The sequence below is a fragment of the Anolis carolinensis genome, chromosome 2, assembly GCF_035594765.1.
Source record: "Anolis carolinensis isolate JA03-04 chromosome 2, rAnoCar3.1.pri, whole genome shotgun sequence".
In the NCBI taxonomy this organism is placed as follows: Eukaryota; Metazoa; Chordata; class Lepidosauria; order Squamata; family Dactyloidae; genus Anolis; species Anolis carolinensis.
The window spans coordinates 309,659,364-309,675,563 of record NC_085842.1 but is presented as its reverse complement, the minus strand read 5'-3'; the positions used below and the strand labels follow the sequence as shown (position 1 = coordinate 309,675,563).

The 16,200-nt window shown below is 39.2% G+C and overlaps 1 protein-coding gene across 2 annotated transcripts in view; it reads left to right on the top strand.

Annotated features, from left to right (window-relative positions):
• Positions 1-16,200, top strand: part of dcc (DCC netrin 1 receptor) — a 1,120,333-nt gene that overhangs the window by 835,416 nt on the left and 268,717 nt on the right. For both annotated transcript variants that reach the window (XM_008117567.3, XM_008117566.3), the window contains exons 10-11: positions 6,081-6,229; positions 6,433-6,571. In XM_008117567.3, the coding sequence (XP_008115774.2) occupies positions 6,081-6,229; positions 6,433-6,571 (288 nt within the window). The remainder of the gene's footprint in view (positions 1-6,080; positions 6,230-6,432; positions 6,572-16,200) is intronic.

Genomic DNA, 16,200 nt, shown 5'->3' with positions numbered 1-16,200 from the left:
TTGTGCAATTCCCTCATCCCCAATATTAATTTCCTGGAGTGGTGCACAGACATTCATCTACAGATAAAAATGTGTCTTCCTCTGGGGAAAAAAATCTCTCTACATAACCCATTATTTTCTATGTAGATACCAGCTTTTCTGAAACTTTTCTGAAAAATAGTTTGGGTTTTTTTCACAGCAGAAAGAAAACTATTTTAGTTATTTATCCTTCCAGCTGAGGAAAAAATAGTTGGGGATGTAAAACCATTGTGTTTGGTGGTTTTTCCTTATCTTGGCACAGGATGCAGTGATGATGAATAGTTTAGATGGTCCTACAAGGCAATAAGCTGCATACAGGTTTGAGGAGAGGGGGCAGCGGGCAACAACTATAGATATCATCCAGCTTCAGTGGCAACAGGATATTGAAAATACAACTAAGGACAAAGAGGTCAATTACTTTCTTGTTCTGGTATTAATTAGAGTCACCAGTTCAGGATCATCCCAGGTCCTTGGGTTTCCAGCCACCCCCTGGACCCCAGAGACAGCCCTTAGTGATATCTTTAAGTGCTATAACTTAAGTACCAACCACAGTTTCTTGCAGCTTCTAATTCAAAAACACACTTTCTTGTGTAGCAATTCAGACAGAAATCTTAGCTGTTCTCAGTTCAAGGTGAAACGAGCAGAGTATTCTTTCTTGCTTAATTAGGAAGATGAGATAAAGAACATTCAATTTAGTTGTTACAAGGTCCTTCCCTCCATGGGAAGAGGTACATCAAATATTCAATTTGCATGACCTCTCAAATATACCCAGAGCTTTTCAAGTAGGAAAAAAGGATTGTATTTAAGCTTGACAAGTTTTCAGCCAAGTAGCAATGTTGGTGTAAAATAAGAATCAAACATTCAACAGTATATGGATCTGTTTAGTAAGCCTGATAAAGTCTATCTTGACAATAGCTGATATCTCCCCATGATCTGAATTGTTTGCTGAGCTTTGTCAATTATGCTATGCAAGCCTTTGGAGAACTTGTACAATAGATAGATATTAAATTATGTGCAATGACTATTGGAACGTCTCAGATTACGATTGTGGAAACCATGAATAATAGTGAAGATATTGTTTTAAATGTTTTAATGCATCTTATAATTCTATTTTGAAATGTTTATTTTAATTGTACACTGTTTTCAAGGCATCGAATAGTTGCCTATGTGTAAAGTCGCCTTGAGTACCCTCCTGGATTGAGAAAGGCAAGGTATAAATGTCATAAATAAATAAATAAATTATGAAACCGCCATATTGTGTGTCCAGGGCCAACAACCAGAAGTTATGGTCACATATATTTCCAATAATGAGAATATCCTATTATACAACAAATGAGCTCTGGATACATTCTGTGCTGTTCAGAAAGACCACAGATAAGGATCACCATATATGCATTAAATATTGCTCAGGTACACTTCTGTACATTGTCTCTATAACTCTTAAGTTCTATAAGATGCTGATGTTTGGGGGTAAAAATGTTATCTCAACCAGTAATGTGAGTAGGTTGGACTGAAAGCAGTGCTGGATCTTGGTAAAACCTTTGGCCAACGTTATTGTTTATGGTTTAAGCCTTGCAACTGCCTTCAACTCAGTTTTGGGATTCATCTGAGCCTCATGTCTCACTTGGATGATACAGTAGGACTGATATTTCAGTCCTACCAAAAATAAAATAAGATAAAAAAAAGTCTACAAGCTTTGGCCAGATCCTGAAAAGTGGCTGCAAGATGAGGAGTCGAAGCCAGGATGGCTGGATTTTGCGGGAGCTTCAGGGAGCCTGCAGAATCATTGGCAATTCAACACCACTTCAGGTATCCCCATATGCTATTTATTGGGCTACTTTGTATGGTTTTTCCCTTGGGGTTGAGGTGGGTCCTTAGCCCCATCCAAGTTTTTCTATGGATCCTGACTCTTTTGAAGGACCTCCCAAGTTTAGCAGCCAAGAAAAGTTTTAGTCTACTTGGCACTCATGGCTTTTCTTAAGACTCACCATACAACCTTGATGCTCAGGTCCAATAGAGAGACTTGCAACCCATCTCCAGTCATGCAGCTTCTGTCTTCCAGTTTTCCTCCAGAGTTTACCAGTGTTCCTTTACTAGCCTTATTGCCAGTCTCCTTTGCAAAGGCTTTAAATGAGATAATTGTTTATCCTTTGGAAGTTGCTACTATTAAAAGGAAGAAGTAAAGGGTGAGCCCTTGCACCACTATGACTAGGAAAGAAGGAAACTAAGTGAATTCATGGATCACTGGAGAGTCTTTGTGAATTGTGTCAACAAATTGGTTAAGTGTTACACAATGTAGTAAGTTGTTGCTCACACAACCTTTTTTTGTACCAAGATGAGCCCCCCCCCCCAACTTGAAAGTTTGTGTCCTCATCTCCTATATGGAGATGATTCATAAAAACTGGAGACTTGTGTTCAATCCCTGAGGTTTAGCCATCTAGTATTAAGAGCAGAACATGTCAAACTGCTGAAAGCAGCCAGGACAATTGTTAATGCAAAGTTGTTTACCATTCGCATTGCTGCCCACAGACACTTATGTTAGATATTTGTGGACTGAATAAACTAAGGTCTAGCTGGTATAAAAGCTTCCCTGCCATTCTCCATATGGAACCAGAGAGGTGATTATTTATAATCCTTACTTCACAAGATCCTATTTGCAGTAACCATGCTGAAATTTGCAGTAATTGGTGCTGTGTAGCTACAGTAAAGGGTAGAAATGAAGACCTTACCTTTCAAATAAGAATTCTGGCCCTTAAATTATTTTTTCCCTTCAGTGTCTAATTTCTAGCATTGCAATAATGTACAAATAAAACGTCAGATGAATATTTAGAAAAACAGCTAACATATGTAGAAAAAGGAGGCTGGACGGGTTACAAAGGACATACAAATATGGCAAATGTAACAATTCTGTGGGTGAACCTTTTTAGTGCCCCCTCCGCCTATAGCTACATATGTGTGTGTGCATGTCGGCAAGTTTAACTGCTTATATGGGATACATAGCTAGATAAGTAAATAGGGAAGCAGACTGTCTCAGGATTCAAAAGTAAGGGCAAAAGGAAACTAGAAAGGAAATAAGAAACAAATTAAAAGGGACAGGGGCATCAAAGTTAATCTGATTCTTGAGAAAACGAAGTATATTTAAAATATTTCTCCCTCTGTATTGTAGATAAAAATCTACAAGGAATTAACTGGCAGCTTTGAAATTTGCCACATAATTCTTCATAATAACAATTTATGTTTCATCTCTTTCCCATAATCTTGGGAAAGGCTTTGATAAATACAGCTGCATATGTCCCTGACTGGTATACCAAGAATCCAATGTCAGAAGTTCTGTAGTTACTCAGCTTTTAGCTATAACTTCGTGAGCTGCCATCAGCATAAACACTATCAGTTTCTTTGATCTCAGTTTTTACATTTCCTCCCTTCAAAATTGTTAATAGCGCCAGTCCTGGGGTGACATGCATAGGATGAAGAATAATATTTCACTGTAATTTATACCAAAACTGCCGTTTCTACAGGGACTCTGTAGAATTAATGCAGTTTGAGATCAGTTTAACTGTCATGGACCAATACTGTGAAATCCTATGATTTGTAGTATGGAGTGGCACCAGCACGCTTTGCCAAAAAGGCTTAAGGCCGTGTAAAACTGCAACTCCAATGATTCCATAACATTGAGCCATAGCAGTAAGTGATGTCAAACTGTATTAATTCAACAATGTAGATACACCATCTGATTTAGGGCTATGTAGTACAATAACCTGATCTAGCATAAGGGTGCTGTATACATGATGTGTGATAATCGTTTTACAGCTGAGATATTAAGGAATGAATCTGACTCTGCAAATAAACCTTTATAGATATGATATTTAATTTTTAAAAGGTCGGCAAATTGTTTCAGGAAAGATTCATTGCTGTGTGCTAGAACATATGTTCTCTATGTAGTAGGTCTTATACAGGCATATTTCCTCTGTTGAATGTAGAATTTGGAGAGAGAAGAAAATTGATTTGTAGCTAAGAAGAAAAATGTGGAACCAGTGACTTTTGTAATTACTGTAGTTTCAAGAATGTCGTGGGAACCTTCGTTGTTGGCTTTGTTATCTGAGGCATCTGGAAGTCTAGAAATATTCAGAGATCCAAGTTTGAGGAACAAAACCCAAGATAGACAAAAGCAAGTATTACTTCACAAAGTTCACAATAGGGAGGTAAATAATGCTCAATAATGGACTTGAAATTACTTAACTATCAGAAAATTGTCTCTTTCTTAGAGTCTTCCTAACTTAGCATTAGTGAATTTTCTAATGCTAAGAAAGTTAATGATATCTGCTGTATGGCATACAGGAACGTTCCTGTCATTTATAAGTCAGGACTTGGGTTTCCTCCAATTTTGAGCCATCACATTTTTTTTTTGCTGATGTCAAAAGACTGAAAACTGTTCTGTCTTCAGAATTTTTAATAACTCTCTTAGTGTGTGCCACTTACTCAGATTTTAAATTCTTTCAAGAAAGCCATCACAAAACAGAACAGCTCATGTCAATGACCAGCTATGGAAAGCAAGTGTTGCATTTTATCAAAGAAAATGATAGCTGTAAAATGATACTTGCAAGTGTAACAAGCATTATATTTTATTGAAGGACTGTAGTTCAGTGGAACTTTATCCACTGCAGCACTACTTCTGGCCTTTTCAAACATCTGAACAAGCAAATGCTTGTGGCAGCTCTCTGGTGCTTCCTCTCAAAGGAGTGCAAAGAATGGGTTGGCACTTCTTTTAGGTTCTTTTGGGACAGACTAAGCCTTCACTTTTTGTCACTTAGAGAATGATATGGTTCCTTTTTTTTATAAGAGTTAAAGCACAGTACTTACATTGATCTTGGAATACATTGGCCCAAGGTTTTTTGTTGTTGATTTCTTGGCTAAAATTTCTAAACTTATCCATGAGCATATACGGTAGGACAAAATCCAGCAACAGCTGAGAAAGCCTCAAAAGTATCAGGATTTCTTTTTCTGTGTTCCTGGCAAAATCTAATATATAAATTGAAAATGTCCAGTCCAGCACTCAAAGCATAATAACATTTTAGGGGAGGGAAAGGCAAACCATAAATGTTAATTTGCCATAAATTTTTATTAAATAGTGGGAATCTGGGGCGGGGGGGGGGTGCTGAAGACCTTCCGCATGCTGAGAAGTAAAGCATTAATTCAACAGTCTGTCTAGTAATGAAATAGAAAGTGTGGGGAGTTGAAGAGGGAGGAAAGCATGCTAACTGTATTGATTTTACAACTGAGTATTAATAGTAAATGCCTTTTAAAGCCCATTTGTATTGTTTTTTTATGACAAGGGGCTGCCAGATTTTCATTGATTTCTATATGTTGCTTTTAAAGGCTTTGCTGGAGGCAAAATTGGTAACACACTTCTGGCTTTGTCTGTCAGTCCTGCTGCAGATGAAATAGGCAGCGAATAACAGATATTAAATAGCACCTAAATTTTAATGGGAGTTTTGAATTGCTCCAGAAACTTTGCTGGGTGTTCCAACATTAATCCTACCGTTTACCTTCATAGTTGTGTATTTATGTAGGTTATTGTAGTTCCTATACCAAAAGAGTTGTTTGAGATCCTAGATCAAGGAGAGATAGTCAAGGAGAGATCAAGGAGAGATGTGTACTAGTAAATTGTAACACTACAGCTGTTTTTGGAATTGTATAATTACAACACTCATTGCACATACATGTATAATGCTGGTAGCTTCACATGCACAATGACACTGAATGTTCAGCTTTGCTTTCACTACTTTCAACTGAATGTATTTGTTATGTCCTAGCTAAAAAAGTGAAAATCACTTTATTAGTGAATCAATGCACCCTGGTTTCCCAATAAACAAATCATATAATCATTTCAGTTATATGTCCCTCCTGAATATGGACCTATCAGAATTGTCTGTGTATCTCCATAAGGTACCATGAACTCTGATGGTGATGGAAATGTTAGTCCTCTACCTACTCCTATGAAAGAAATAATACTGCAACTTGAACTATTCATGTTTTGTGTTCTTCCCCAACCCACAATACAGTGCAAGTTCCAGGACCAGTAGAAAACCTACGGGCTGTATCTGTTTCACCTACCTCAATTCTTATTACATGGGAACCCCCTGCCTATGCAAATGGTCCAGTCCAAGGTTATAGACTATACTGTACAGAAGTAACCACTGGAAAAGAACAGGTGAGCAAATAAACAAATGCAAATGTGGACTCCAGCTTCTTTAAGGTGTCAATTTTGCATGAGACTTGTTATGAATTAATGACTCTGCTTATCTTTGGATGTTAAAACAAAATGTGAAACACCAATTTCACCCTTTAGAGTTATATTCTGATCTGCATAATAATTATGTGTTGTAGTAACTTTCTTTATTCCTTTGTGCCCAGAATATAGAAGTGAATGATCTATCATACAAGTTGGAAGGGCTGAAGAAATTCACAGAATATACCCTACGATTTCTGGCTTATAATCGTTATGGACCTGGAGTGTCATCTGATGACCTGACTGTCAGGACCCTTTCAGATGGTAAGACAGAAGCAATGATACATACCAAGAGAGAGAAAAAAAGGGGGGGTGAAAACGATTTCTGTATATTCCTATTTTGAAATCTTCATCTAAGGCTTGAATACCACAATACTGAATTGTCATTTATACATCAAATGCAAAGTAGGATAGATGCCTCATTGATGGGGTGGGAAGAAATGTCCAATAAGAAGATTGGAAAATTTCCTAGCAGCCTTGATGTACATCTTGTCCATCGCATGTGCTTTGAAATGACTGTGTTTGCAATCAAAGAAAAGCATTTTCAGGTTAGCGATTTGTCTGAGTAATAATATAACTTTCTCATTGTAAGAGTAGTTGAATAATGGAATGGATTACCTCAGAACACATATTGTCTTTGATCTGGAGTCTAGAAAGCTCTGTGATAAACAATAGAAGAGATATATGCATCCGTTAACAAGCCAAATGACCATTTAACAAGAGAACTAACAGGGAAACTATTGGCACAAAAAAAACCCCAGCACAAAAAACAAGAAAATTGTTAGTTGAACCAATCGCCAATCTATTGGTCCACTAGATGGAACCACGGTCATAATTACTGAACACTTACCAGAAAATGTTAGGAAATGATGATGATGATGATGATGACGATGATGATGATGATGATGATGATGAATTTATTACCAGCCTGTCCTTGCAGCTCAAGGTAGGATACAACATCAGTAAAACAAGAAAAAAAAACACTATTAAAAGGCATACAACACGATACTAGGGATGTGTGATCAATTAAAACAGTTTACAAGTCAATACCAAACTAGGGGGAAGTGATATTTTGTTTCTAAAGTATAGTTAGTGAAAAATGTGTTACTATAACAAGAGTAATGAAATTTTATTACTATTTTGTTATAGTAATGGTACATAATTTTTATAATTGGTGAAACTTCAGGGGCTTTGTTCTTTCTCATTTTTAAAGGTATTGGAGTGAAACTTGCTACAATGGTATAAGACATTTAGTACTGTTAGCCCACCAAAGTTCAGAATGTTTCACTTATCTACAGATTTTTGGGGAATTTTCAAAGTTTTTATATACAACATTAAAAAAACTACAAGAGCTAACTACTTGAAAATTAATATACAGTGCACAAGATAAAAGGTCATCAATCTCCAGAAGTTTCAGAAAGATTCACACATCTACAGATTTTTGGGGATTTTTAAAATTTTAGACAAAAACAATGTAGCCCCCAAAACAGCGACAACAGCAATCCCTTTGAATTTCTATCTGTCTTTATGACACACAACCACATAACTTCAACTTAGTAGAGATTTATGATATTACTTAATTACTTTAATCCTCTTTGCAGATTCAATAATTTTGTTTATTATTAGAATGACAAAATGGCTGGTGCCATCGAGGCTTTCAGATGCTGAGCACAGAATTTCTGGAAATATAGTTTAGGGCAGGGCCTTTTGCATTCTCTGCCATTGGGGCCTCACCTTCCCAAACTACATTTCAAAGAATGCTGTGTTCTCAGTCTCCCGTCCAAGTCTGCTAGTCCTGCTCCCAGTGCCTTCCTTATGGCAATCAAGCCAAAAAAAAAAAAAAAGATTAGGTTTTAAAACACTTTAGGTTCTCTTGGCTTTACCAAAGTTGCTTAATGCTTATACTGACAATAAATTGACATTAGGAGACATCTGAATGTTACAGAATCTTAACTGAAATTATTGCTGAGTATTTTGATTCTGGGTTGTTGTATGTCTTTTGGGCTGTGTGTTCCAGAAGTATTCTCTCCTGACGCTTCGCCCACATCTATGGCAGGCATCCTCAGAATTTATTCTTAAATTCACCACCACCCCAGCTTTCCTGCATGTTTCTAATATTTATTCATATGCATGGATTTAATACAAAATACAAAGCGTAAGAATAATTTTGTATACCCCTACAAGATACAGTTAACATACAAGTTAAAACCCACTGATAAAATGCAGATTTAGAGACCTCATTACATGGATAAGCTCCAGCTCCTTGATTTGTCAGCCTCCGTGGAGAATCATGGCAGCAGCAATGTGGCAGCAGGGCAATCCTGGTGCCCCAGTCACCAGCTGACATTTCCTCATCCCACGTGGGTAAACATCACTGTCCGGTTAAAGCTCTATTGTTCCTTATGGAACATGGAATGGTGTGCGTGTTGGTGGTGGCAGAGTCCCACCATACTGCTGCTCCAGTTTGCCCACAGAGCCCCACCAAAAGTCACACTACGTAATTTGCTGGGTGCTGTGGGGCTCCATGGGTGAACCAGGGCAGAAGCATCTAGAATGCTTCAATTGCCTCATACAATAAGGTTGAAAATTCAGTTTGACTGAGTAGGCCCGCCAGAAGAGATGGGTCTTCAATTGTGTCTTAGATTCCAACGGCTGATCTAGCTATTGAATCTCTTCTTGTAGGTCATTCCACAGTCTTGAGGGCAGCTGATGAAAAGGTCCTCTGAGTGATGGTTGCCAGTTTTGGAAGAGTATTTTGTCTTCTCAGACAGAGGACTCAAGTAGCTTAACAAACTATGAACCTTGGGCTTCAATAGATGGAACTATGGCAGTTAAAAGTGTGGAAGGGCTCCCAGACAGTGATGGCAAAGATATTAACTGCTACCATTTCTAGTTTCTGATTTTGAAAAGGTTCACTCAATTGTCATGTGAGGTTGGACACCGGTTGTCATTTCTTTCATATCACCAGATGGTACTGGATATTTGAGAATGTACTCAATGTTTTATGGGCACAAACAAACCTGCAAAGATGTTATTGTAAGCGACAGCATTTATTACCTTGTAAAAGTTAATTTGTGATGTTGCTGCTTTATTTGGAGAGTCAGTCTATTATTTCTACATTTGACATTTCATTAATATGCTTTAAAGTGTCACTAGCACCTATCAGTCTAATTGAGATCACTTTTATAATACAAAATATAATATATTCTTACCCTAATAAATATCTCATGTGCATGATTGCTGAAGAGAGAGAAGGGATAAAATCCTAGAAAAGAAATGGAGTGGGTGGGTGGGGGGGGGGGGCAACAATGTTACACATAGTTAGTGGGGGTTGAATTCATATTCTGAAAAGCAATACAATGCCCTGAGCACTGAACTTTGGATTTCCAAGTGCATAATTAAGTTGTGAATGATTTACATTCATTTGGGCATTTAGAGTGTTATCCTCAGTAAATAATTCCAAAGATTTTCTCCTTGGGCAAATGGAGTCAAGAGATTGTTTTCAAACTAATGTTAAGATTGGCCAAGGGAGCCAAATTGTTCTAGAGACTGATATTAGCAAGCTTTGTAGTTTTGTGCTTTCAAGCCATTTCCCATTATGGCAACCCTAAAGTGACTCTGTCACAGGATTTTCTTGGTGTGTGATTTTATTTTCAAAGAATGTTTGCCATTGACTTCCTTTGAGATTGAGATTTCATGATTTGCTCAAGGTCACCCAGTAGGCATCCATACCATTTGGGAATTTAAACTCTGGTTTCCCAGACTCCTGGCCAAAAATGCAACCCCCTAGATCAGTTTTTCAAACTTTGCTCCACCACATGTTTTGGACTTCAGCTCCCACAATTCCTAACAACTGGTAAGGTGGTTGGGATTTCTGGGAGCTGAAGGAGGAGAAGAGTTTGAGAAACTCTGTCCTAGATGTTTCGATTAGTAAAGTAGATTTAAAAAATGCTAAAAATATGCCTTTGCTCTATTAAAATCAGCACATACAGGGCACAATTAACATATATAAAATATACACTGACAACTTGTTTACCAAGCTAGATTGCAGAGATTTGTTTCCTTGTTGGTTTGTTTATCAGAAGGTCTCATAAATGCTATCATTTATAATATCTGTTCAAGGCAGTTCAAAAAATACCAAAAATCAGCAAAACATGCCATAGCACTATTAAAATTAGTAGCTGTGGGACATAATTAACATACATAAAATATAGGCTGGCACCCTCAGTGAATTACTCTGGCATAATGACTCATGCCCTCAGATCTTTGGTTATGTAAATTTGAATTCTCTTCTGACCATGCAACTCCTGGACCCCAACACACTCTGTAAGTAGTTTAACCTTCCTCACAATATAACTATTTAGTGTTTTGGAGAGTAAAGGGATAAGTGGGGCAATCCAGTTCTTTTCCTGTAGCTGAACACACTACCACAGACATCTGCAGAGATTTCTGGAAGTCCTTGCAATGTTCCTGCAGGTGCTAACCTTGAAGTACATCCAGCTACAGGAAAATATCTGGATGCATTTGCAGCTGTTCTGCTTGCAAACTGGGTTGGAGGAGCAGCATTAGGAAACTTCCATGATACATGTATGTGTGTGTGTGTGCCAGTGCAGGATCTCAATCATATTGTATTATATTGATAGGCATGTGTGTGCATTTTCTCCTAAAGATGTTATTCAACATCCATTAGAAACAGAAATAACTGAACAGATGCACTCCTGTGTTAACAACTATATCATTACCAGAATACTATTAGTAATAATTGTTAATAATTATTCATAACATTATAATCTCACCTAATTTTCCAACTGCCTCTCCTCAAATTGCAGGTTAGCCCCACTTAAAAGCAGGGATGCAAACCTTTCCTTGTTTGATTCTCACACCATGCTAGAAAAAATCATCTCAAAAATTGTATTTTTCTTCTTGGGAGAGAAAAGTGGGTTTTGTGCATTTTTCAATGGCGGCTATGATCCTTCCTCTAGGATATGGAGAGAGTTACAGTAGTATCTAACTTATCCAACACTCATATCCAATGTTCTGGATTATCCAACACATTTTTGTAGTCAATGTTTTCAATACATCATGATATTTTGGTGCTAAATTCATAAATACAGTAATTACTACATAGCATTACTGCCTATTGAACTACTTTTCCTGTCAAATTTGTTGTATAACATGATGTTTTGGTGCTTAATTTGTAAAATCATAACCTAATTTGATGTTTAGTAGGCTTCTCCTTAATCTCTCCTTATTATCCAACATATTTGCTTATCCAACATTCTGCTGGCCCGTTTATGTTGGATAAGCGAGACTTTACTGTATAAAGCAGTTGCTCACTGAATTTCTGCATGACCTAACTGAAATATAGATAACAATAACTTTGGCAAAAGGAACTACTAAGCACAGTACTGTTTGAGTCCACCTTACTAGCAGCACTGGCTGAGAAAGATAAAATTTATTTAAAGCCTCAGTATTTTGTAGAACTTCAGAATTATGCAGACTAGGGACCTCCTCACACGTGGCTAAAACTGGTGGCATGTGCCAATTTTAGCCCAGGTCATTCTTTGGAGCTGGCCAGTTCCCATCAGATGACACCAGCACAGCTCAGGTGGTGAAGGAGTGCAGAACCGGTGCATGCCATCACCAGGGCAACATGGGAAGGCTCCTGTGATGCCATAGAATCAATGGGGGAAGCCGTGCACTCTGCGCTTCCCCCATGTGATTGCTCTCACCTGAATCCAGGTGGTGCGGGTCATAGAATGCCTGTCTAACAGTGTTTCTATATGACACACAATTAACCACATAACTTCAACTTAGCACTGATTTATACTATTACTTACTTACTTTAGTCCTCTTTGCAGATTCAATAATTTTATTTATTTATTATTATACACACACTAAATGGCTAGCTGCAGCAGCCCTCATTGGGGATTGCTGATGCTAAGCACTGCATTATGAGAAATGAAGTTTAGGGCAGGGCCTTTTGAATTCTCTGCCACAGGAGACCTTCCCTTCCCAAACTACATTTCCCAGAATGCTGTGTTCTCAGTCTCCCACTCAACTCTGCTATCTCCACCTCAGCTGCCCTTCCTTATGGTGACTGGCAAAAAAAGCAGCCTGGGTCTTTATTTAAACACTAATAATGGCCTTTATAGAGCCCCGGTGGTGAAGTGTGTTAAAGCACTGAGCTGCTGAACTTGCAGACCGAAAGGTCCCAGGTTCAAATCCCGGGAGCGGAGTGAGTGCCCACTGTTGCTCCAGCTTCTGCCAACCAAGCAGTTCGAAAACATGCAAATGTGAGTAGATCAATAGGTACCGCTCCGGCGGGAAGGTAACAGCGCTCCATGCAGTCATGCCGGCCACATGACCTTGGAGGTGTCTACGGACAACGCCGGCTCTTTGGCTTAGAAATGGAGATGAGCACCAACCCCCAGAGACAGACATGATTGGACCTAACATCAGGGGAAACCTTTACCTTTACCTTAATGGCCTTTTTGCCAAAGTTCCTTAATGCTTGTGCTAAAAATTAAACTGACTTTGGGAGTCATCTGAAAGTTACAAAATCTTAACAAAAATTATTGATTACTGTTTCTATTCTAAACATTTTCTCCCCCTTTCCTGCATGTTTCTAATGTCGATTCGTATGCACAAATTTGTCAAATTTAATCCGACTTATGAGGAGTAACAATAATTTTGCACTAACAAGCCCTATTAGATATTGGATAAGACTTTATAACAGAGAATTGTGTTGGGAATATCTATTCTTCAGACAGTATTGGAAACGAGCTTACATTTATAACTTGGCAAAGAAAAATTAGACATCCTTATATAATTCTAGATCTTGCTAAGATATAGTCATTGATTTGTTTTCCACAATTTTGTATTCTGAATATTGACTAAGGCAATCTGCTTCATCATCTTCCTTATTTTTACCCTTCATTTTCCTCCCTCCGAGATACTCTTTACTATACTATGTTCAGATTCATGAATGGGTCTGTGCCGTCCGCCGGACAATAAAAAACTATAAAACTGAAACGTGCTGTCCTTTATTCGGGCGAACTGCAAATCCCTATAAGCTGTCCTATAGATATTGAACGACTGAGTCTGGATAACTTCAAAAAAGGATGTTTATTCATACAAGGTTGTAAACCTGGCACAGATCTTAAAGTTGCAGAAAATGAAACAAATTTCTATAGGTTTTAGGTACAGAACTATCCCTGGTTCCAGAAAGCAAAGGTGATTATAAAACCACTATACCCTAATCACGCTGCCTATATTAGAAGGAGAAACTCTTTCCTTCCCTATCTTTACAGCAAAGATTAGTTCTAGAAGCGACAGAATAACCCTGCTCCTATAACTAGATTTCCTATTCCAGATCAATATAATTCAATACTTATCTAATTTGGATAGGCTTAGATTGGCCTGGTTTTGAGGATGATTTGTCCCAGTTAGCCTTGCACAGCTCCAGCACGTTGGAAGACTATAGCCAGAATGAAACTCTAAAATGGAGACTAGACCCTGGTAAAAAGGGCGGTCCTAAGATGTTGTACTCTTTGACCAATCATTGCAAAGAAAACTGCAGCCAGCTCTTGCAGACTTCAAGCCACCTTTCCTGGGCTTTGCAGCCAGAGGCTGAAACAAAATGCAAAGGAGGGAAAACAAACAAACGACCAATAGGTAAGGCAAACCATCATCCTGGGGGACGGAACACTCCCCGCTAAATTCCCAGGATGTGGGAATTTACCAATCAAAAACATACAAACACCTTTGTATACACAACAATAAAACAGTATAAAACTTACACACTTTGGACAAGCAACACGAGATTGCTGGTTGGTCTGTCCAGGACAGACATTTTGTCCTTACTATGAGTCTTTACCTGAACTTTTCTAACCTTACCGTCAGGGCAAGGAAAGGTCTTTAGTGTAATGCCCATAGGCCAGGCATAGCGGGGCAAGTCTTTGTCCTTTAGCAACACAAGGTTTCCCACCTTGAAATTGTCCTCTGGGGTTTGCCAGAGTCTTCTGGTTGGAAGCTGGCTTAAGTATTCGGCCTTCCACCTCTTCCAGAAGTGGTTGGCTAAGGTCTGCACATGCAAAATTGGTGCCACAGTCCGATCGAATTGACTTAATTGGCCCTCTGAGGGCTATGAACCTTTTCAATGCATTTAAAAATGATGAAGTGTCCATCCCTTCTATGACTTCTATATGGACAGCTCGTATTACTAAACAAGTAAACAAAACTGCCCACCTCTTGTTATTTACAACACCACCCCTGGTTTTCCTAGTGACAACCTCCCAAGGACCAAACACATCGATTCCCACATGGGAAAAGGGTGGGTCTGTCAAAGTCCTATCCTGAGGTAGTTCTGCCATCAACTGACTTTGACAGTTTCGCCTAAGGCGCCTGCATTTAACACATTTGAAAATACAACTGTTGACCAACCTTTTGGCATTAACTACCCACAGACCTTCATTTCTAAGGGCTGCCTCAGTTAGAGTTCTACCCTGATGATGGATCCTTTCATGGTGATGCCGAACGAGCAGCAATGCAGTGTGACTATTAGGGGGTATGATGATGGGGTTTTTTATGCACGCCTTGAGTTTAGCTTTGGCTAACCTTCCTCCAACTCTCAAAATACCCTCCTTGTCTAGAAATGGGTTTAACTCATTTAGAAGACTTTGATTAGGGATGTTGAGCCCTTGCTCTAGCCTAGCTATTTCCTGCTTGAAAGCAGATCTCTGTACTGACTTGAATATGACGCTCTTAGCCTTTATCATATCCTGGACCTGTAAAGGCTCACTATCTTTGCAAGCTAAACGATGTATAAGCCTAGCAACTGCTCTAAGAAGACTGTGCCACTCCGAAAAACATTCAAAACGGTGTGGTTCTAGGCAAGATCTTTGGCCCATCTTGATTTCTGTGGTCATCTTGCAAACTTTCACCTCTGGAACGGACTCGGGCAATTCTGTATTATCGGTGGGAGAAAAGGCTGATGGAAAATTGACTTCGGTCAAGCATCTGGGGCCTGTCAGCCAACTTGAACTTAACATTCGTTGAGTTGAAGCTCCTCTGGAAGCGATGTCAGCTGGGTTGTCGCTGGTGGCGACATGGTGCCACTGGCTAGGCGTAGAACTGGATAGAATGTTGTTGATTCTATTAGCCACATACACCTTGGGGTCTTTCTGCATCTTCTTCTTCAGTGACCAGAGTCTATTTTCTGCCACATGCCTGTTGTTTGGCAAAGTGGGTTTTTCTGCTTTAAAAGGCAGAGGGGCTATCCAATTTCCCTCGGGACTCCGGGAAACTTGAGAGTTCATGATCTCTAAAAACCTCTGTTCATCTTTGGAAAGCGCTGTAGTTTCATCCCTTTCGGAGACTTCAAAGATGGAAGAATACTCTGGTGTTATCCCCTGACAATAGACCGAGACATGACTCAAACAGCTATGCATTAGTGTGGGGCGACTGCCTTGAAGCACGTGCGCTTGACGAGTGCCCACCGACGATGGAGGGTGCATCCTATTTATGCACACTGGGCCTGTAACTGTCCAGCCTAGTGGTAGCAGCTGAGCAATGGGCGCCCCTGGAGGTCCCTTAACTTGGTCGTTCACATAGAACAAGTTCGGACAGTCCGCACCAAGCAGAAGGGCAATGTCCACATCTGGACGGAAAGCAGGTAAGGCGTTCTTCAGCCTTCGCAAGTGTGGATGAGCCTCCACAACTTCTCTAGTTACAATCTGCCTTTTGTTCCGGGGAATAGAGGAACACTCAATGAGGTCTGGTAACTCGAACAGTCTCTTCTGGTCACAAGAGGAGACAACAAAGCCGGATGCTATGCGACCCTGCAACTTCTTCTTCCCTGCACAGGTGGACATGGTGTAGTCGACCGTCTG